The 23304-nt window shown below is 40.4% G+C and overlaps 1 protein-coding gene across 1 annotated transcript in view; it reads right to left on the bottom strand.

Moving 5' to 3' along the window:
• Positions 1–1014: 1014 nt before the first annotated feature.
• Positions 1015–23304, bottom strand: part of LOC126281718 (uncharacterized) — a 275559-nt gene continuing 253269 nt past the window's right edge. Inside the window, exons 7-8 of the mRNA XM_049980893.1 lie at positions 7235–7529; positions 1015–2277 (exon numbers count right to left, since the gene is read on the bottom strand). Coding sequence (XP_049836850.1) covers positions 2195–2277; positions 7235–7529 — 378 coding nt within the window. The 3' untranslated portion in view covers positions 1015–2194. The remainder of the gene's footprint in view (positions 2278–7234; positions 7530–23304) is intronic.

The following is a 23304-nucleotide window of genomic DNA, read 5'->3' as shown; positions in this document are numbered from 1 at the left end:
TGTGGGAGGGTAGGTTTTGCTGAGCAATAACTGCTTTGGAGCAAATTCGGTACGTTGTTCCGTTTACGACCTAATTAGCACATGTACAAATACAATTAGTTTCAGCTGTTCTCCTAGCTTAGATGACCGTGTACGAGACTGCTCAGCCGTTGGTTTGCATATGATAGTTACTACTGTTCCATATCAAATTTTCGCATCTCTCTCTTGTTCAGTTTGAGGAAACCAAATATAGAACACATTTGGTAATAACATCCCTCTGTCTCTGTCACGCTGATTTTATATGGGAGTCAGGAGGAGTCTGATAATCTTGTAGGACTGTAGCAGAGGCGATTGTGTTCAGAAGTAGTTCTTAACAGAAAAATTCGATACGTTGCTCCTTTCCCGAGCTACTTAGCATTGAAGTTAGCCAATAATGTCGTTGTGCGCCCAAATTTGAGCACCTGAGCGCGCTAAAATGTGCTAATGTTTACACTTCTGTGGTTCCGTAAGTAATCATTTGTTCATATGCTCATTACCAAATGAAATGTGCCTTTTTAGGAAGTAAAAAATTTAAGTTGGGTGAGCAAAAGCTACGTTGCTCTGCTTGAGGAAAACAAACGAGGAACACTGTGTCTGGCAAGCTTCAATTTGTGCGCGTAACTACCTGATTGGCTAACTTCAATGTTGAATAATTCGGAAATAACAACAATTTATCAGCAGTATCTCCCCTGCAACACTCCAACACTCTTACCATCCTACATATACAATTAACTAGTCTGTTGTGTTATTCTTTCATTTGCATATAAATGTGTGTTGTGTGTGTGTGTGTGTGTGTGTGTGTGTGTGTGTGTGTGTGTGTGTGATAATATCTGCAAACCTATATCTAACCTTCTGACAAATCTACATGCTGGACTGTTACTGCAGTTGAAAAATTTATTTCGGATCTGTTGCAACAAGTTACAACTGCGTTTTCTTGTAACATTTTGAGATATAGCTCTTGTAGGGAGGATGGTAAAAAAAAAGATCGAAAAAATGTTCAGCTTTCATGTCTATTATATTTTGATTGCACAGTTTATGGAAAAGTAAGGAGATACAAGATAAATATACCATACAAAAATAACATAGAGGATAGATTAGGCTGTCAAAAGCATAGTATACAATATCTTCATGAGAAATAGATGTTTTACACAAATTTATGGAAGTTTGTGAAACATATTATGTTTACATATGTACCTGGATCAAAGCTGTTGAATAATGAATATTGGCCATATTAATAAATAATTTATCTCAATTACTACTTAATCTACTTATTATGTTTATGCACAACCACTGAAACAATTTAATTAGTACTTGTATAGTTGTAGTTATTGTATCATGTTAGGAACATCTGTAATGTATGTAGACATAAACATAATGACACAAAGTATTACGTACTACAAAAGAAATATAACTGGAAATTGATTTTTAAGTATTTGTGCTAGTGTTCAAATTTATGAGAAAAATATTTAATCATTTAAATTGTGTGCAAAGATCATCAGAAAAAATGAAAGTGAATGTAATAATTGGTTGAAAATACAAGAAATACAGTCATGTTTTAAGTTCAGTACTATTAATATTTTAAAATACCAGGCTTTTAAATATGATGTAGACAGTGGGCATAATAATCAGAAAATTTTACCATTGAGAAATACTGTTAGGTAAAGAACACACATTTCCAAAAATGTGTGTTAAATTAATATTTTCATCTGGTGAACACTGACCATTACTTTCAGCATTTACTGAACCCTACTACCTACAGGCATTGTTTCTCTCATTTAGGTCTCAATAACAAATGAAGCACAGAAGCACATAAACATGGACTATGATGGGTACATTACTTCTAATCTCTGCTTTAACGTAACTGAAGGACCTCAACAATCTGATGGAACCAAATGCCACATTTGAAAACAAGCTAATTTAGTGGCACACATTCTTGCCTTTGTGAACAGTCTTTATAAGCACTAAGCTATGCATGAATTTCAAGCTTATGAGGTGTTACAGGACCTAATCAATACTGAAGGACCTTGGTAAGTTTTTATACAATTGCAACATCTTCTTAATGAAGCACTTGAGAAAACTTGACTAGAATTTCACAAAAAGGTTTTGTAGACTTATTAGGGTAGCCTTGCAGAAACCTATTTTGACACTGGCAGTAATAAGGAACAGGTAGGTCCCTTCATACATGGATGTTATTGCACTTTTCTTCGAGAGGAGTTGCTTCCTTTTCGATACCCGTCCACACTGGATTCAACGGGGAATCTGAAATCAGTAAAGTACAGTGTATGGAATAGAACTCCCTTTTTTCTAATTTTTATTAAATGATATATATGTATATTAGCTCTTAGGTAACTACTTCATGACTGATTTACATAGTAAACTAATCACGAAATGATAGTTACAACACTGCATTACAAAACGGAAAGTTTGGTATTTGGTCGTTATATTACTCCATCCTGTTTCAATTAGACTTCTAATACGTTTACCACCATCGTATATTTTAGTCACAGGTATTGTGGTTTGAAATTTGAAATGCTTCGATGAACAATATTGAAGGAAACTGACAAACCTCACATGCGTTTTATTTTGGGAACTGCAACAGACATCACATAAGGGGGTTCAGAAAGTGAAGGAACGTATATGGTAAAGCATAAAAAGCACTGTGACTCTAAACTTGTCAACTACTGGTGCTGAAACTGTAAAATAATGCCCAGAGGAAAAAGAATGCGAAGTTCGAGAAGAAACGGTATGGAATTATCGCCACTCTCCATTGAAAAACTGACACTAATTGTTTTGAAATACATCCATTAGAAATTTGAAGATAATTCTCAGATGTAATAAGTCATAATAGAAGTAGCTTACTGTTACACTGGCACACTAGCGAGAAATTGAACGAAAGAAAATAGCATAAAAATTGGAATCATATGATAGTCCCTCCAAGACGAAATTTTCCATTTAACTTGTAAATGACGGACGAAATCACAGTTGAAGTAAATGTGGAGTGAAGTGCCCAACTTTTTCACCCCAAAATTCTTTTGATCATTTAAAGAGGATGATGATGACAGTCATCTATTTTCACATGGAAAAACAGTGACCAGGGGCCCATGAATCAAAAAGCAATGCGTCATTGCTATGTCATTAGTAACTAAAGGCATCACCTTTGTCTTCCTTTTAATAGGGTACTGGTATTTTACCATGAAAATAGCAAATATGATGAGACTAATTTAGTGATGTAGCTCTCTTGTAAATATAACAAGAACTGCTCCAAAAACAGCACGAAAACCCTATGTTCCATGTCTTTTTACTCGGTTATTTCTTGACTGGAGGAAGTAGCATAGCTCCACTAAAATATTTGATGCTTGTATTTCGATTATTCATGAAACGAATGAGTTCCTCTATATTTCACTGTTCACTGTTCGTCTGGCTGGAAACAGATTTAATTTGTCTTTATAGAGTCAGCGTTGTCATGACAATACGACCCCAAACCACAATCACTTAGTATCCACATAGTATGCTCGTGTGTATTAAGCAGTCCAGTCACACATCATTTGCAACCCTGTTCCACCAGGTGGTCTGGACTACCGCGAGAAATCATTTTATGAGAAGTAGACCAGGATGCGACATGATCCGCAAGCCACGTGACACGTGTTTTATTATTTAAATATTTACTTGCTTTTCCCTTTAAGTTTCTTTCGCAGAGTCTAACACAGGCTAAATGCCACATATGAAAACGTAGATGCAAGTATAATACATAGCATATTAATATGAAATTACAAGTGCTAAAAATGGCTGTCTCGAGTTTCAGCAGAGGAATCACACAGCCAACCGATTGATCTAGGTTTCGACATTTCAAAGGATGTCTTCATCAGAAGCAAATTTTAAGAAACCTTAAAGTTAATATGCGAGAGAGCAATGGTCAAAGTTTTGAGCAGATAAGCTCAAGTCAAAAAATTGTAATTAAACATGTTCAAGCCTTTGGTACATATGCCTAAGAACAATATCAGACTGATGTTGTTCCTAGCAAGGCATACGTGCTAAAGGCTGCAGACAGGAAGCTATTTTCTGTGGTGAAGAGAAAGGGAACTTCCTGTGTACTTCCCTCCGTCAGAAGCTGCCCTACTATACACTGTACCATTGCTACTCCACGGAATTTCTGATTTCTCGTTCTATGTCACGCTAGTTTATACAGTAGTAGAGAATGTTGTACCCTGTAACTTTTTCTGTGACTTGCATCTAATTGGAACTGTAACAGACGTTTAGTATATTGTCTTTTTCCATTTATAATGGATCGCATTTACTTTTGTGTGCTGCTAAAAATTACTCTGGAAAAGTAAAACTTTTTCAAATGTGAAAAAAATATTCTAGATGTAATGTACGTAGGAATAAATATTCCATTGAAAAATTCCAAATCGAGAATATCTTCTCGGTGCGGTATTTAACAGTCTTCCCATTACATTGATTAATACACCGAAATAATGAGTAATTGAAAGTAAATTATTATCAAAAACCAACTACAAGTTAAATACACTTTAAATAGAGGTTAATGGAATGTAATGCAAATTTTTATTGCCGGACAAGTAAAATTGGTTAGATCATTAAAGAAACCCAATTTGTTTGCAAATGCCATACGTTCCATGGTAGCGTACCTCCTTCCATTTCCAAATGCAAGAGGGTGCAAGACCGACAAAGTATTGGAAAATAGTTCACATATTTTATAACTTTTGCTTGGGTTGGTAATTTATAACAAAATTATTTATTAAAGTAATTTACGCGATCCCTTTATAAAAGGACAGAAAAACAAAGGAAAGATACCTAGCGTGTAGCCTATAACCACGGCGTTATCTAACTAAAACTTGTGGGTTAGCGAGCATTACGCTCTCATTTAAATATATAGCCGAAAGATACAGCCTTCCAGAAACTGTGAAAAGAATCCTTTCGTCCAGGCCCGTGTGCAACAAATGACGCAGATTCGCCACGAGATGGGGAAATTCACAGGCGTTTATTGTCTTGGATGAGGCCAGGCCGATCAGGCCTAAGCGCTGTAGTGTAGTCGTAGGGAAACGCCATAGGAGCTGTTTGTGCCCAGGGAGTTGTAGCAGTGTTAAATATGGCGGACTTAAGATAGACCATAAAGAGAAACATTTATGAAAATTATTTAATTCTGCAGTAATTCAGGGAATAAAGCCACAGTAATTTTAATCTACCATCTTTCTTAAATTTTCATGGTGATCCGAATAAAACTTGAGCACTGATTTTATCTATAATAGCTTAGGATTTATTGTTAAAGTTAAATTAACAAGTTTTGTAACAAAGACGTGAATGCTAAAATCTAAACGCTTTGGTCGATCTTAAAGTTCGACATTTCACGTAAAAACACATAATTAAAGTGACAAATATTGCAAATATCAATTCTGTAACTACATTTGTTTAAAAGATAAAGTAAATTTAAATTATCAGTATTTTCAGTTAAGCATCACATCATCATTTCCTCCATACAAAACACAATGAACGATGACCGCTAGACACCTTATTGAATCATTAGGTAATAGAATATTTAGGTAAAGTTTAGTGCATAATATTTACTTTTGTTCATTACTTGTTTATCAGAAAGCACATTGGTGCAAGGCTACTGGCAGTGACATTCAAAGTTAAGAAGGAAATTTTATTGGTTTTATGTAAAATAATTTAACGTTTATTACGTAATGGATGTTATTGTTGCTTTATTTAGAACTTGAAAGTAGTCAAGCTTTGATTATTTAAATATGTTAAAGTGTAAAATAATGTAGAATAAGCTGTAGCTAATAAGGTGGACGGTTTCAGGGAAGGGAACTGCACTAGTCAGTTGAGCGAGGATGTTCGACACGCGGGAGACGTGGCCGGAGGCGGGCTGAGAGACAGTGCTGTTGGAGACGCGACAGCGGACAGTTCGGCTGGAGACTCCAAAGTGGACAGTTGTGGTCTAAACACCAAAAGGGTACAGTTCGGATTGAGACGCGAAAGCGGACAGTCGGTCTGTAGGTACTATCAACTGAAACGACTTAGAAAATTCCGCATTGTGTGGTATCGTGGGACTTAGGCTCTGAGGGGTGTGCAGCACCGCGCCTGGTGTGAACTCTCTAACTTTTCACCTAGATAACTAGGTGGAGTGTTGGACTTGTATTTCGCGATGAGATTGTGAATGATCCAACTGTCAACTTTCGCTATTAGTTTGCTATCTGAATAAATATTATTCTAACCAAATCGCAACTGTGTGGCCTACATCATTTATGGGTCGTTAATTTAGCGCCCAATATTATTATTAATGTTATTATATGTTATGTTAACTTGTATGTTTCATGCAATTTCGCAAACTTCCCATCAGCCATGCACTTTAACCAAAGGGTCAAAAGTGTCTAATTTAGGTCGTGCAATGCGACATGTGGAGTTCAACCACTAGACGAGCTGGAGCCAAGACATTTTGACGAAGAGGAACCGCTTGTGAGCCCGATCATCTTTGGGGTCTTAGCCCGCAAACTCATACCATTTTAACAAGTTAGTTAACTTCCAAATGGCACATCGTGACGTCAAACGCAAGCCAAGAAAAGCAACAACAAGGTTTTGGATACCAGATGGCTTATAGGCAAAAACACCCCGGGTGCGATCGCAATCACAACATTATGGATGAGCAGCCCGTCTTCGACAGATTCCAGATCTCAGGCGGAAAGATCTGCATTAATCCGGGCGACTCAAACCATTCACTTACTATCAGTTTGGTCAATGAAACGAGGTCGTCGACTCCTATAAGCTGTCGATAGCTCTACTCTAGTAGTCCATACAGAATTTCATTTTCCATAGAATTGTATAGGCGAAGATTTGAAAATACCTTCGACATAGCGGTAATATCATATGCAGCTTTTAAATTTGTAGAGCTCAAAGTTTTTAAAAATGCTGCGCACAACACATGCTCGTATATTACAGTAACACCAATAGCAACAAATATCGGAAAGGGATTTTAGAATCACCTGAAGAACTGCCTTGCAGATACAGCCATCTGTCTCGTTGAAATATCAACCAAGAAACAACATGTGTTACCAGGTATACTATTCTTTTCTATACTTCTTGGCGTCAAAAGCAAAAACATTTTCCTCAAATTCTCTGGACTTTTTTAAACACTGGCGGGGCGAGGCACAGATCAGGAATCAGAGGTGTTCTGCTGCCACGCCAACCACAATGTACTGACCCTTCTTGCAAGGCTCGTCCTCGAAGTCCACGATGAGCGCCGCTTTCTCCGGCTCCTGGTGGTGGCGGCGCAGGAAGGAGCCGCGGTAGCAGAAGAAGAGGGCGAACAGCGCCACCACCGCCTTCAGTGCCGCCCCCACGATCGGGCCGGCCACACCCTGTAGCCAGACGCCGCCTCCGCCCCCAATTCCACCCACTCCGCCTCCAGCTGACAGCCCCTCAACCCCCAGCCTGCCGGTGTCCACCACCAGCGGCCGGCTGCGACTCACCGACTCGGAGCGTGAAACCAGCTCCACCTGAAACATGGGGTTTTAGATAACTTGCTTCATGGAAACACTTTGATAGCTGCCTGTTATTTGCACTTTCCTTTTTGCCCACAAAGTCTTTCTCTTTCTTAAATCCCGCGTTTATCTTTGCAATGCTTTGCATGTTTATGCTATGGCCAGCTTCGATCGGCTGAAATTAACTCACTGAGTGATCTTTTTGTGTCTCCACTGATACATTACATACCTTCAGCTGCCGGTTTGGGCCCTCAGCTAATGGGAAAGTTTGAGGGACGTGAAACCACGAGACGGTATACAGGGTGATGGAAAAGTCTGTATAAATTTGTAAACTAAATAAATCGCGGAATAATGCAGATAGAGAGGTACAAATTGACACACATGCTTGGAATGACATGGGGTTTTATTAGAACCAAAAAAATACGAACGTTCAAAAAATGTCCGACAGATGGCGCTTCATCTGATCAGAATAGCAGTAATCAGCATAACAAAGTAAGGAATAGCAAATATGATTTTCTTTACAGGAAATGCTCAATATGTCCACCATCATTCCTCAACAACAGCTGTAGCCGAGGAATAATGTTGTGAACAGCATTGTAAAGAATGTCCGGAGTTATGGTGAGGCATTGGCGTCGGATGTAGTCGTTCAGCATCCCTACTGATGTCGGTCGATAACGATACACTTGCGACTTCAGGTAACTCCAAAGCCAATAATCTCAAGAACTGAGGTCTGGGGGCCTGGGAGGCTAAGCATGACCAAAGTGGCGGCTGAGCACACGATCATCACCAAGAGAACTTTCACGCGTCTACCAATACTTTTTTTGTTCTAATTAAACCCCATGTCATTCCAAGCATGAGTGCCAATTTTTACCTCTCTATCTACATTATTCCGTGATTTATTAAGTTTTCATATACTGACTTTTTGATCACCCGGTAGTTTCGGATGAGCTTCCGGCGTTCCGTTCGTTGTCTCCGGTTTGGGTTGGCAGTCCAGTCTGATTTGTTTCCTGGAGTTGGTGTCCCGCGGTTTATTGTTTCCGCAGTGATGATGTACGGGTGACATATTTCCATTACTTTCTACGATATCTAATAGGTATAGGTGAAATCAGGTTAATTGTTGGATATTTTTACCAGTTCCGCTGTGACTGTTTTAGAGTCATTCAAAGTAAGTGTACGGTCAGTAGAGCGCACATACCCAGGTCATGCGATACTTGTCGGAGGCGACTTTAGTCTACCGGGTATAGACTGGGACGTCTGCACATTTATCGCATGCAGTTAGATAGACTTGCGAAGTGCTTTTGGAGACGTTTTCCGAAAACCGTCTTTAACAAACATTTCGACAGGCGACACGCAATGCGTATATCTTAAACCTTGTAGTTACAAATAAGTCAAATAGGTTTGGAAGGTGGGAGACGAGGTACTGGCGGAATTAAAGCAGTGAGGTGTGGGCATAAGTCGTGCTTGGGTGGCTCAGTTGGTAGAGCACTTGTCTGCGAAAGTCAAAGGTCCCGAGTTCGAGTCTCGGTCCGGCACACAATCTGCCAGGAAGTTTCAGGTCAAACTTACCGACAGCATCAGTACAGAGACAGCAATTTGTAATCAAGATATCATCATAGCGACTATAGTTACTGAAGCTAATAGGTCAGTCAAGACGGCAAGGAGAGTGTTTCTTCTAGAAGAAAAGTCAGATAAGCAGTTGTTAGCATCTTCTTTACACAGTGAACTGACATCGTTTAGTTCCAGTATGATAGACGTAGAAGAACATGGACAAAGTTTAAACAGACTGTCAATCGTCATACCTTAGCAAAAGATCAAGTCGAGAAACCGAGAAAATTCTGGTCCTATGTAAAATCGGCAAGCGGGTCTAAGGCTTCCAAACAGTCACTCGTTGACTACTCTGGTGTGGCCGTAGGAGATACGGAAATGAAGTTCCAAATTTTGCCTTTAAGAAACTACTCACGCAAAAGACTCGTACAAACATACCGCTGTTTGCCCGTCGCACAGACTCCCGTATGGACGACATAGTAATAGACATCCCTACCGAAGAGCAGCAGCTGAAAGAGTTGAAAAGAAATAAGTCGCAAGGTCCGGATGCAACCCCATTTCGGTCTTACAAAGTACTCCATGACACTGGATCCTTACTTAGGTTGCATTTATCGCGAATCTCTCACCCAGCGCCAAGTCCCAAGCGAATGGAAAAAGCGCAGGTGACTCCTGTATCTCATCAGGATAAAAGAAAGGAGCCGCAAAATTATAGACCAATTTCCCTGAGACCGGGTTGCTGCAGACTTGTACCACATATTTCGAGTTCGAATATAACAAATTCTGTGCACAAACCAGCATTGGTTTAGAAAGCATGGCTCGTGCCAAACTCAGCATGCCCTTTTCTTAAATGATGTACTGCAAACTATGGACGAAATGTGACAGGAAGATTCCATATATATAGATTTCCGAAAAGCGTTTGACACGTTGCCCCACTGTAGACTGTTAACGAAGGTAGGAGCATATGGAAATAGGTTCCTAACATGTGAGTTGCTCGAAGAGTTCTTAAGTAATAGAATCCAGTACGTTGTTCTCGGTGGCGAGTGTTCTTCAGAGAGAACGTATCGTCTACAAGTTTGATAGAACCGTTATTATTTTCAGTGTACATAAATCATCTGGTGTACAGGGTGGACAGCAGTCTGTGATTGTTTGTTTTCTTGCGAAGCCGTGGTGGATGGGAAAGCGTCGACGTTGAGTGACTGTAGGGGGACACAAGATGACAGACAAAATTTGGGGTTGGGGTGATGAATGTCAGCTACCTCTAAACGTAGGAAAACGTAAGTTAATGCAGATGGGTAGAAAAAATAAACCCGAAAAATTTCGAATACAGTATTGACATATTCACATCGTTTCAATATCTGGGCGTAACGTTCGAAGGCCATATGGAGTGGAAAGAACACATGAGGATTGTGGTAGGAATGGTTCAGCCGCAACGGACGTTAGTGCGACCCATTCTTGTATACAGCTAGAGTGTTTGCGGCCCGCACCAGGTTGGATTTAAGGGGTACGTGGAAGCAATTCAGAGGCGGACTACCAAATTTGTACAGGTAGGTTCTATCGGCACTTGAGTGTCGCGGTGATGCTGTGCGAAATCATATGGGAATACCTGGAGGAAATACGACGTCCTTCTCGACGAACACTACTGAGAAAATTTAGTGAACCGGCATTTAATGCTAACTGAAGAAAGACTCTGCTAACGTCAACATAGATTACCCTTATAGACCACGAAGATATAGAGGTGTCAGATACAGAGGCATGCACAGAGTCGTTTCACCTTCACTCTCTCTATCTGCGAATGGAATATGGAAGGAAATGTCAAGTAGCGGGGTAGGGGACCCTCCGCCAAGCACCATACAGTGCCTTGCGATGTATATTTGTAGACGTAGATGTGTAGGTTTTTTCAGTTGTGCTTGCTAAATATCTTGCGACCATTCCACATAGAGAACTTGCAATGCTATCCTGCATCCTGGGGAATCGGAGATTGCTCACTTTTAGTGATATGGAAGATGATAATAGTATCGAGTAATATCTTTTCAGTCCATCGCTTCTCATCCTCTCCTGCATTATAAGTGTTTTACTGTTTATCTAGAGGTCGTGTGTTAATAATTTGTGATTTCATTACTCTTTTAGAGAAACTTATTGTGTGTTACCTACATTGATAACACATGTGAATGTTGTGAATCATTTAAATTTAGTGATTGCAGATATGAGGGATCATCCTCATAACACATCTTTGGTTACAAGCTGAAATCATACGTATTATTTAATTATAGGTTCTTGATGACTCTCTTTACTCAAATGCTACCGATTTCTGCGACACATTCCACCGTCGTCGGCTCCCGTCCCTCTCCCCTACTGACAAAAATGCGATTTAGCTTACTGCCATCACAGGGGATAGAAAGCAAACTCGGTGACCACAGACCGGTTCATGCATGAAGGGCCCTCTACATGCCATACATCAAAGAACTACTGACCGGTCGCATTTAAATAAACTAATTCAAATACACGGCTAAAGGTGTAATCATTAATTCTCTTATACCAATCATCCGAAATAGAAAATGAATGTACGACACTTTGATTTCGTTCCTACACAAATTTTTTTCACCCCAGTTCCCATATTCTATGAGTTTACACATCAAATAAAAAGTATTTTACTCCACGTTGATTGCACGGATTATAGATTTCACAGTTCGTCCACAGTAGGGCCTCGACATCCTATCAGTTGAGCAATGATACGCGAAGTAAAGGATTAACACGGTACTGAAGAAGACATCCAAGGAGTACGTTGTAATGACTTGGATACACGTCAGATGTATTACACCACAGCACGTTCTCATTCTGTTCTGTTGGCTGCATTCTTCTTATTGTTCCGGTGACTGTTCTGCTAATGCCTTCTGAAATAGATTTAGGATTCTGGGGAAATAAGACAACAACGTCGTCCCCTAATGTGAGGTCGAACTCAGAACGTGATAAACCTGAGCAGAAGGCCACCCAGTTTAATATTTACACAAAAATGTAGGTAGCTCTGAGAAGCAGTAAATCAGTTTAGTATTGTCTCGAATCTGATGCAACGAAAAATGATTTCTCTATTATCAGTATCGTTTTAATTTAATATCAACAGGACGAACAACGGTCGATGGATCAACCCTCATATTTCCTTGTTTAGAGCTAAATGGTAATGGCTGCAGTTATTTTTATAGTGCAACTTTTGTAAAGGTCAACCATTCGTAATGTGCTTGTGTCTCCTTTATTGTGCAGACTGAAGAAAGTCTACTTGCCCCTCACAGCAATTTCAGCACTTTTTATAGCGTCTTCTGATTTATACTCCTAATTTCGGAACGTAAAGGCCATTGGTGGTGGCATTTTATTCTATTTATTTCTCCATACTCTTATAGCTGTCCTCATTTTACCTAAAAACTACAACAATTCGCAAATAAGTTCTGTCTCGTGATTGTTTTGCGAATGTTGTGTTCGTATCCACGAACTTGGCAACACAAATTTATAGTTTCTACATTGTAATCGTAGTACACAACTTTCTAGAAATTAAATAATAATATTCAGCAGATCCATTTATGTATGGGAGACTGCTGGGAATAGAGATGGTCAAACTTGATATGACAAGAAAATTTTTGTCTAATAGTACTAAATCGCCCTCGGTACAATCCAATGCTCACGTGTTTGGGTGCAGTTAAACGACTTTCAGACACCACGTAAAACAGAGGGTATTCACTGACTCTTCGCCATAGATCCGCAAGCTATTAGGTAAGTAATTTTCGGAAAACAGCAGCCACTGCTTTCATTAAAGTAAAACTTGTAGGAAAAGGCAAGAACTGGAATAACTGTATGTGAAAAAATTGCCAGCGACATTCTCCTGTTTAACTTTTATACACAAACGAATCATTATATTGGGATAATTACGTCGGTCCCACAGAAAAGGAAAGGAAAACACACGCAGTTATTTAACTGAAACTCATATCGGTTTTACAAGTTACTGAGGTTAACTTCAATGTGGAATACAGTAATACCAAATGCATGCAGTGGGAAGCAACAACAAGGGAAGGTCTGGAGGCCACATGGCTTGCAGGCAAAAGGGCCTTCGTCATGATCACAGTCACGGCTTTGGCGATGAAAAACACGCCTTCGATAAATTCAAAACATTTGCTGGAATATTCTGCACTAATTCAGAAGGATTAAACCAATCACTTTTTCCCGACTAGGTCAGCGAAAAGAGATCATCGACTGCTACAAGCTGCTACTACAGTAGCTCCACTAGATGAGACTTAGAGCTGTCAGGAATATGAAATAATGTCCTGTCAATAACCTGCTTCACAGAAGACAGAACTACCCTAATGGTGGCCTTACTGACTGGACATGTATGTTTCCTTTTATCTTATTACGTGTTCATGGATACTGGAGTTTTTATTTATGTATATCACAGAGCAGAGACAGCAAATGACTTGGGAGAGCAGTTAAACGGAATGGATAGGAGGGTATAAGATGAACATCAACAAAACCAAAACGAGGATAATGGAATTTCGTCGAATTAAGTTGGGTGATGCTGAAGGAATTAGATTAGGAAATGAGACACTTAAAGGAGTTCTGCTACTTCGGGAGCAAAATAACTGTAGATGGTCGAAGTAGAGAGGATATAAAATGTAGAGTGGCAATGCCAAGGAAAGCGTTTCTGAACAATAGAAATTTGTTAACATCGAGTATAGGTTTAAGTGTCAGAAAGTCGTTTCTGAAAGTATTTGTATGGAAGTGAAGCGTGGACGATAAATAGTTTAGACAAGAAGAGAATAGAAGCTTTGGAAATGTGGTGCTACAGAAGAATGCTGAAGATTAGATAGGCAGATCACATAACTAATGAGGAGGTATTGAATAGGATTGGGGAGAAGTTTGTGGCACAACTTGACTAGAAGAAGGGATCGGTTGTTAGGACATGCTCTGAGGCATCAAGGGATCACCAATTTAGTATTAGAGGGCAGCGTGGAGGTTAAAAATCGTGGAGGGAGACCAAGGGATGAATACACCAAGCTGATTCAGAATGATGTAGGTTGCACTAGGTACATCTACATCTACATTTCTGCTCCGCAACCCACCCAACGGTATGTGGCGGAGGGCACTTTACGTGCCACATTCATGAAGAAGCTTACACAGATAGAGTAGCATGGAGAGCTGCATCAAACCAGTCTCAGGACTGAAGACCACAACAACGACCATCACAGACAGAACAACGTGACTAGTACATGGACAAGGAAAAGAATTGGCGTTTTAATAAACCTAATGCAGAAATTTGATGTATGTCCATTTTCGTGTGTTTCATATATTTGGCGATCCAAATAAAGGCCACAACTGCCACTGGGGAGCGCTTAGAGAGCTAAATCACAATAACCAGCTCGTCCCAAGTGCTCAGAGCACTGTCCCTACTGACGTTAGATATTCCATTGCCGAGCATGCCAGCGTTAGCTGTCTCCTCCCGTGTGGAGACGGCTTCAGCCAAATTGATGCTTTCAGGACAAATAAATGAATGTATGTGTATCACTTGGTGAGAGATTGGGACTGTATAGAGGACGTGTAAGGGTTTCCCAACGAAACCTGTGCAGCACAGTCGAAATGACTGTGGCAAAGTATGGGCTCGATGTCTCCCCACGCCATTTCCATATTTTTGGAGCTCTGAAGGATAACATTCATAGCTGATGATTAGCTACAGTATAAAACGTGCACGCCTGGGTACTATCATGGTCCAGTAGACTATTGCAAACATATTTCCCTGAAGGCACTGACCATCTTGTACCGCAGTCGGATAAATGCATTAACAATTATGCCGATTACTTCTGAAATAACAGTGTACTTACCTTTTTCACCTGTCTAATGTCCTTTTGAATTCTCTTTACAAAAAGTCGAGTTTTTTTTTTACCTGCATCGTCATGGGAAAAAAAAAATTGTTCCACAAACTATAATGTGCAGTGGATCGACGAATACATTTGAATATAAATACTGTTGGTGACATGTCTATATTTAATCACTTTTGTACGCCTTATGTGAGTTTCGGGTCGTATACCTTTTTCCAAATGTCGCAGGGTGCAGTAGAGAACCAGGAATGTCTACATGTGGCGCAACGCAACTGCTCACGGTTTAAATAGCTCCGTCACTCATTCCAGTCCCTCGTCCGTTCACTGATCCAACGACACACACAGTGCACGACATGTCACATATCAGTAGCGTTATTGGCTGTCCCCTACAAGCCATTCCTTTGCTGTATCAGACATCTCATCGCGTGTGTCTTTACCTCGACGACTGACGTAGTATACCCACAAGTTGCAGTCGTCATTGCCGTGCGTGCCTGCGGTGGAGAACCGTTCCAAATAAAGCAGGGCCAGTCCAACTGCGGGATCACGAGACGGAGCACTCACGTAAACTTGTCGACGCTACTGCCTCGCTGCAGACACCTCGCTAATGGCTAATGAGCGCACTGGCGACGCGCAGGCGCCGGGGACCACCCGGGCAGAAATACTTCCTCAGCGGGGGACGCTGTTTATTTCCGTGCCCGTCACAGCCAAACATCGGCGCCCTTAAACTGCGTGTTTTGTGATAGCAGGCACGCCCTCCTCTGTAAACACACACGCACGAGAACCTTCATCAGTGACAAAAACAAACAGCGGAAGTCAATAAAGAGGACTTTTACGGCTGAAAGACCGTACGTACTGGCGCACCTAAGAGACCCGAATTTCGTTTTAATATAAACATTTTCCTGGTAATTCTGAGGCGTCATTACAGCTTTTCAACGTCGTGTACAGTAATTACACAACTTGTTTGTCAGACACGATAAGCGCACTTCCTCCCTCTTTTTTTGACGTCGTGAGACGTAGCGGTAGCACGCTATTTAGGACCAACCGGAGTTTTAGAACCAGTCCAGCCATCCGAACTCCGGTTTGCTATCGGTTCACTTAGTTCAAATGGCTCTGAGCACTAAGGGACCCAACTGCTGTGGTCATCAGTCCCCTAGAACTTAGAACTACTTAAACCTAACTAACCTAAGGACATCACACACATCCATGCCCGAGACAGGATTCGAACCTGCGACCGTAGCAGTCGCACAGTTCCGGATCACTTAGTCAAAATTCAGATGTAACGTGCGTTAAAGCATGGTAACGCGCGATCAAATTTCAAAACAGCTGAGATGACGAGCGGTAGAACAGGACCTCTCCAGCAGTGTTACTGTTCCAGGAAGAAAGGAAGATTAAGAGTTTAACGCCCTGTCAACAATGCTGGCATTAGAGACTGTCGGTTTCAGATATCTACGCTATTCATATAAAACTGGAAAATCGGCTGTGTCTGGGATAATTCGGTAAGAATCCGAAGTTATCTGGATGAAACTGATGCTGAGACGCCAACACCAGGTGATTAAAAATGTATCAAAAATTTTTAGAAATCTGCACAGTAGCAATGTTTCCTCATTGTAATGGTGTTCTCAGTTCTAAACAGAGCGGTTCTAGACCATTCAGTTCGGAACGGTGCTGCTGCTACGGTCGCAGGTTCGAATCCGGCCTCGGGCACGGATGTGTGCGATGTCCTAAGGTTAGGTTAGGTTTCAGTAGTTCTATGTCTAGGGGACTGATGACATCAGATGTTAAGTCCCATAATGCTTAGAGCCATTTGAACCATCTGAATTTCTGAACATACCGGAATACAAAGTACACAACACTCGACTTTCTTATAAATATTTTTCTCTATAGGACTGTTGGCTCTGCGTGACAATAGCTATCACTTTATGAGGTTACATGTTCACGCTTATAAAAGGTACAACGACTCAGAAATTTTTAGATATTCCTTTCTGGATATGCGCGAGAGAAAGATCTTTAACAGCAAACTACGCCACGGCAGTTCCTACGTGATGGCAGCTGATGAAGTCTTTGGCCTGATGGAAAACTTAATGGGACCATACGGTGGAAAGCAGCTGACTTATGAAAAGAAAAGACAGTTAACTATCGGCAGATTCTAGCGGTTAGGTATGATGAATGTACTTTTGCTACAGCGTGTAAGAAATGAAGGATACTACATCGCTTGGTGGCATTGAGTGTGGATTGCGCCGAACACTCTGTAAAAACGATTACAGTTCTTCGAAGCAACGTTGTAAATACAGATGAATTTAAACACGAAGACATCTTAGGAGAGTATAAATGCTACTCGTAATGCACGACCCTTCGTGTTTAATTTAGCAGCTAATTTGTTAATGAAGTCCGGCAAACTAGAATATTCACATCGTACGGTATTTCCGAAAGTGTGCTTCTTACCTATATTTCTCGTTCTTTCTTGAGCCATTTTGCTCACGAAAGATAACTAATTTCTTCAAAACTTGCCGTTTCCAAAACGCTATTCAGATGACGTAGTCAATATTTCTGGCCTATTCTCTAATTCGTCAGCTAGTAACTCCATGACAGTATTCTCACCTTCGATTTCACCTACTTTTCTAAATGCCTACCAAAGGAAAGTAACAGAAACACGCAGAAGGTGGATTCGGTCGCGATGGAAAAGCGCCCTCGATCGAACAGCATACGGACTTTTCTCTCTTTCCAGTTGCCTGTTAACGAACGTTCCTCAGCGTTTAGAGATATTTTCCGTGGACGGTGACGCAGGCTCGTGTAATCGATTCGATTGGAAGTTGAGTGTTAGGTGTCTAAACGCAGGTTTTGAAATCACGCGTTAGCTTTCTGTCATCTGAACTTAGCCTATCCCTAAAAGAGAATGCCGGTATAAGCTCGCTAAATCGTCTGTTATGTGGTTACTTCTCGTTTCTTGCCGGGCTGCAATAGTGCACATTGTTTACCGAAAACTAATCGAAATATCAGTCCTTCCTTTTCTCTTTCAAATCATAGTATAAGTGTTAACAGCTACCGCCGTACTTTAACTGTTTAGTCAGCATCAGGTTACCTTCTATTAGGAACGTGGATCAACTCAACAACTGTGATATGACTCTCAGATGATGGAGCATAGCAATCAGTTATCTTTTTTTTTTGCATATTTTATTCGTAAAATCTAGATTTTGGCTAGTGCCTAGCCATTATCAATGAATAATTTCATAATATGAACGCATGTTGACTCAAGAGTCTTGAAAGAGCTATGACAGAAGCCCAAACAACAGGGCACTGACCGGAATGCTGCACTGATAATGGCTAGGTACTAGTCGAAACGTAGATTCACCAAATAATATCCGCAAGGAAAGGACGGCTGATAGCTGTGCTCTATTATTTGAATGTTAAGTCAGCATTCCGAAAGATATAAGTTACAAATGATCCCATTACAAGAAACTGGTAAACACACATCACTGCACAAGAAAAATTATTGGATGTTGGTGGAACATATGGTAAAACATACAAAGACTCAGCATAAATAAAATATGTCAACAATTTTTTAATCTGAATTACGGTAAATGTAAAACAAGGATAGATGAGTTTTACTAAGGGAAATAGCTAACTGTGGCCAAAATAGAGAGTACGTGAAATGCACTCAGGCAATAGCACGAAAACAGTTTCCGAAAACGAGAAATTTGTGGCACTGAATACATATTACGCAGAGATGAAGATGCTTGCATAGAATAGATTAGCATGGAGAGCTGCATTAAACCTGTCTTCGAAATGAAGACAACTTCCACAAGATTGTTTTAGTCGGCATTAGAATGGTGCTTGAAAGATCTGGAAAACGATCGCCGGTCGTATGTGACGGATGTCCATGAGTTCGCTAAACAACAACTGCATATCGAATGGAAGTTAAGTCATGTTTCAATAATCGTTTTCTTCAAGGTATTTCGAAGTATTCGAATACAACATATGATCCAAAATGCTTCTAGAAATCGGTGTTCTTGCTGGCCAAAAATGTCAAACAGAGGTGGTACAATGGTTTTCACTCGTATTCGAGATCAGTGGTGTCGCTTTAATTTAAAACCGAAACGTCCAGGCCGTGTCGTCATCTACCTTGCTGCATTTTGCGTCGTCCACCCGACCGTTTTGCCGAATTTCCAGACGGTGGAGCTGCTACTTCTCTCTCAAGCAGATCCTCTGTTGCCATCGTGAGGCTCAGAGCCCTCCGTCCTACTTCTCCTACCAAGCAAAAATCCATCGCAGTAGCAGTAGTCGAACATAACAGCGATACACGCTGACCACTCTTGTTTTCCCTTTGTGTTGATGGTGGGGCGGGAAGTGAGGTGGAGGAGGCATGGATCCCACCTCGTTACTGTTCACGCATTCTCTCTCCTTTTTTGCCTTCTTCTGGTAGCCCTATTTGCTTTACTGTCTCTATGTTTTCTTTTTTTTTTAATGCAAACTTGGAAATAAAGATCTTAGGTTAAACTGAAAGATCGTTACTACTTAAAGCAATGATAAATTTCCATTCACAAAAAAAATGTTCTTCTTGAAATTAAAATTTTGTTCTGTGTGAACAACATAAACGCTGGCTCCACTGCCGCTGTGTATCTGCTCCTCAGCCAGGATAACCGAAAAGTGAAATTCTTTAATTCTTGAAAATAATAATGTAGAAAAACGTCTTTATAAATGTCAAAATTTTGTGGTCCGTGAAACGCAGTATGCTACTTATAAATTAAATATTTACTTTCGAAACGGAAATAATTCTGTCCGAGGAAGGTGCCATGTTCACTATCAAAGTACTTCTGTCTGGCTGATACCCCTACTAATATCTCTCTTGGTTGTAACTCTACAGTGTTCAACTGGTCTGTCTATTACATGTATACTTTCTCTTAAGATGCTATATTCTCATAGACCTCCTTCTGCTTAGCGTCTTCTGCAATATCACAAAATCCGTGTAGTATACAAGTGCAAGCGAGGCAGTCATTCGGTTGTCTGTTTTCTGTTAGAATCGTTGCTGTGTGCCAAGTCACCCATATGGCACTGTTGTTTGTTTTGCAGGTGAAAATCGAAGTTTGTCTGGTCGAAGCACTTTTCTCATCATTTTGACAACATCATAACTTACACGACGTAAAGCAAAGGTGTACACCTGTCATTATCAGTAATTCACTTGGTACTATGATTGCGAAGACGGCTTCCCAGACTATACTGTGTGAGTGTAAAGGAGTGCAATGCTGACAGTCGTTTCCGTCAGCTTTCGGAAAGTCAGTCTGTCCATTTTTCTTTTCTCGTTAAATAATTTGGTTCCGCCGTTCTACCTCTGGACTATTCCTTACACATGTGGAAGACCTTTCACTTAACATCCATAAAGCAGAATTGGTGCAAAACTTTCAACAGCCAAAATCGCATATATTCTTTATTTTTGACAACCCTTTTCGGCAGATATTACTCTTATTTCGTGGCCTTCAAAAATATTTATTACTAAACGTGTTCATTGCGGGTTAGGGTCCCACGCAATAATGTCTTTGTGGCGGATAAAACAGAGCACTTCATACAGATGTTTGTAAGAAATAAAACTTAGCAGTTAAAAAGCATCACGAGCACAAGGTCATGTCCAAATACAAGTGTTCAGACCGAGCGGTGTGGCGCAGTGGTTAGCACACTGGACTAGAATTCGGATTCAGGTTTTCCGTGATTTTCCTAAATCGATTCCGGCAAAAAATACCGGGATGGTTCCTTGGAAAGTGCAAGGACGACTTCCTTCTCCATCCTTCCCTAATCCTATGGGACCTATGACCTCGCTGTTTGGCCCCTTCCCCCAAATCAACCAACCAACCAACCATGTGTTCAGAGGCAACTGTTGATTCTTAAAAATCAAAATATACATCAAAATGCACAGAGGAGGTGCTCACGCAAAGAGTTGCAAAACATCCTGTGTTAAATGCAGTCTGTAAATTCTAACAATCGTTGCCATTTTAGGAACCCTTCATTCTCTGGATTTTAGCTCTATAATTTGGAAATTCATATATTTATTGTTAGTGTTGAATAGATGCGACGGACGTTATAGGATCACGCAAAGCTATCAGACGCCAACGTTTAAAGTTTCCATGCAGCTCCAATGTTTTCACACTGGAATTTTTTTCTTTCTTCAGCCCACTTTTTCCCAACTCTGGTGGTGACTTCATCCTCTGGTACTACATTTTCATTGCTAATTTTTTGTCTGTATGAGTTTCTGCTGAAAATGTCTGATATATTTGTATAAGAATTTTTTAAATCCTGTATTGTCCTGCTGGATTTTCCTTGTACTTCGCAGTTTTGTGAGTGAGTTATGTTGTTGGGAGTCTGTGGATATGCTCATAAAATTTCAGTCTTCTTTTTCTGATATCGGCGGCAAAATTCAATACTTTTTTCGGTTGTTAAAAATATCGGTTGGATATTTTTTTTTCGGAGAGGAAGACCTTTCTTAGAATTTTGCATTCTTTTTGTAGGATATCTTCGAGTTCACATTTTCAGTTGCGTGTAGTCGTTTCACTACCGTACAATTTTGTTACAACTCCTGACTTTCGTGTCTGTGTTCAAATGGTTCAAATGGCTCTGAACACTATGGGACTTAACATCTGAGGTCATCAGTCCCCTTGAACTTAGAACTACTTAAACCTAACTAACCTAAGGACATCACACACATCCATTCCAGACGCAGGATTCGAACCTGCGACCGAAGCCGTTGCGCGGTTCCAGACAAGCGCCTCTAAGTTTATGGTATTCTCGTAAGAAGTTGAAACATAGAACTCTCTTGATTTGTTCATATGTGATGAGGTAATGTACTTGGCTTTTCTGAAGTATAACCGGAGTCTAATTCTTTCAGAGCATTTCTTGATAGTTCCTGTATGATTGTTGCCGTTTCGCGGTCTGCTAGAATCGCCAGATGGCTTGCGAATTCTAGGCAAGAAATCTGGATGTTATTTCTAGATCTTCCAATTAGTTTAAGTTTCCAAAGCTTTGGCTTTTAAGTTGTTTTTCCCACTACATATCTGAACGTATCAAAACGAATTACCTGACTTAAAAACAAAATATTCAGTGAAAGAAACATATTAAAGAAAAACTGCGATCAAAATCTTAAAAGACTTAGCTACGTTATTACAAACTCTACGTGTTCACTACCAGCAGGCAGACAACGTCTAGACGATTCGTACATTCATCTTCTGCTCATTTTAAGTTGTATGTAACATATCTGAAGTGACGCAAGTCACTCCAGTTCTGTTGTGTTCCTCAGCTCATCTAAGTCACGAGGTGAAGGAGCGAAAGAAACGGTTTCCTTCACATATTTTCTCAGGAAATCAGGAAGTCTGAAGATCTTGGAAGCCAAGAATGGAGGGCAGTGTCTTGAAGTCCCGTAAGCCCTATCCTGTACTGAGACAGTATGTCATCGAGGAATTGTCGCGCGCTGTAGTGCCACTAATGTAGGGCTACGTCCTGTTAGAATATGAAGCCATTAATGTTCCTCAAATTGTGAAAAGGCCACGTATCCACCATTTAAAGATTCCTCATCAAATCACCGTGTGTTCCTAAAAAAAGGTGGGACCATAGATATTTTCACAACAATCGGCAAAAAAGAAAAATCGCTCATTCTAGACAAGTCCCTTTTATGCTCAGCAATGGCATGAGGGTACTAAAGTCAGTACCAAACGTCACCTCTACGTCTGTGTGTGACTTCTTCATCTCCGAGTAGAACTTGTAACTTACGTCCTGAATTCTTTGCTGCATGTATTTCAAACTCTGTCTTCCCTGTTTGTTTTTACCCTCTGCAATTGTCCCTGCTAGCACGGGAGCTAATTCCTAATGACTTAACACACGTTCTATCATCCAGTCCCTTGTTACAGTCAGTGTTTCCAACATATTCTTTACCTCCCCGATTCTGCGGAGCACCTGCTCATTCCTTACCTTGTCAGTTCACCTAATCTTCAACATTCTTGTGTGGCAACAAATCTCAAATGCTTCGATTCTCTTATTTTCCGGTCTTCCCACAGTCCATATTTCTCTGCCTCACAATTCTGAACTCCAAACGTACAGTCTCAGAATTTATTCTCCAATTTAAGTCACATGTTTGATACCAGTTGACCTCCTATAGCCGGGAATGCCCATTTTACCAGCGCTAGTGAGCTTTTTGTGTCTCCTTGCTCCGTCCGTCATGGGTTATTTTGCTGCCTAGGTAGCAGAATCCTTAAATTTTGTCTACTTATTGATCATCAGTGCTAAGTTAATTTTGTCAATGTTGCTATTTCCATTCCTTCTCATTACTTTCGTCTCTCTGCGATTTACTCTCAATCCATTCCTGTTCTCATTAGACTTTCATTCCATTCAGAAAATCCTGTAATTATTATTCAGTT

Source organism: Schistocerca gregaria, chromosome 7 (assembly GCF_023897955.1).
Source record: "Schistocerca gregaria isolate iqSchGreg1 chromosome 7, iqSchGreg1.2, whole genome shotgun sequence".
In the NCBI taxonomy this organism is placed as follows: Eukaryota; Metazoa; Arthropoda; class Insecta; order Orthoptera; family Acrididae; genus Schistocerca; species Schistocerca gregaria.
Note: the sequence above shows the minus strand (reverse complement) of the source record. Positions and strands in the feature narration are given on the sequence as shown.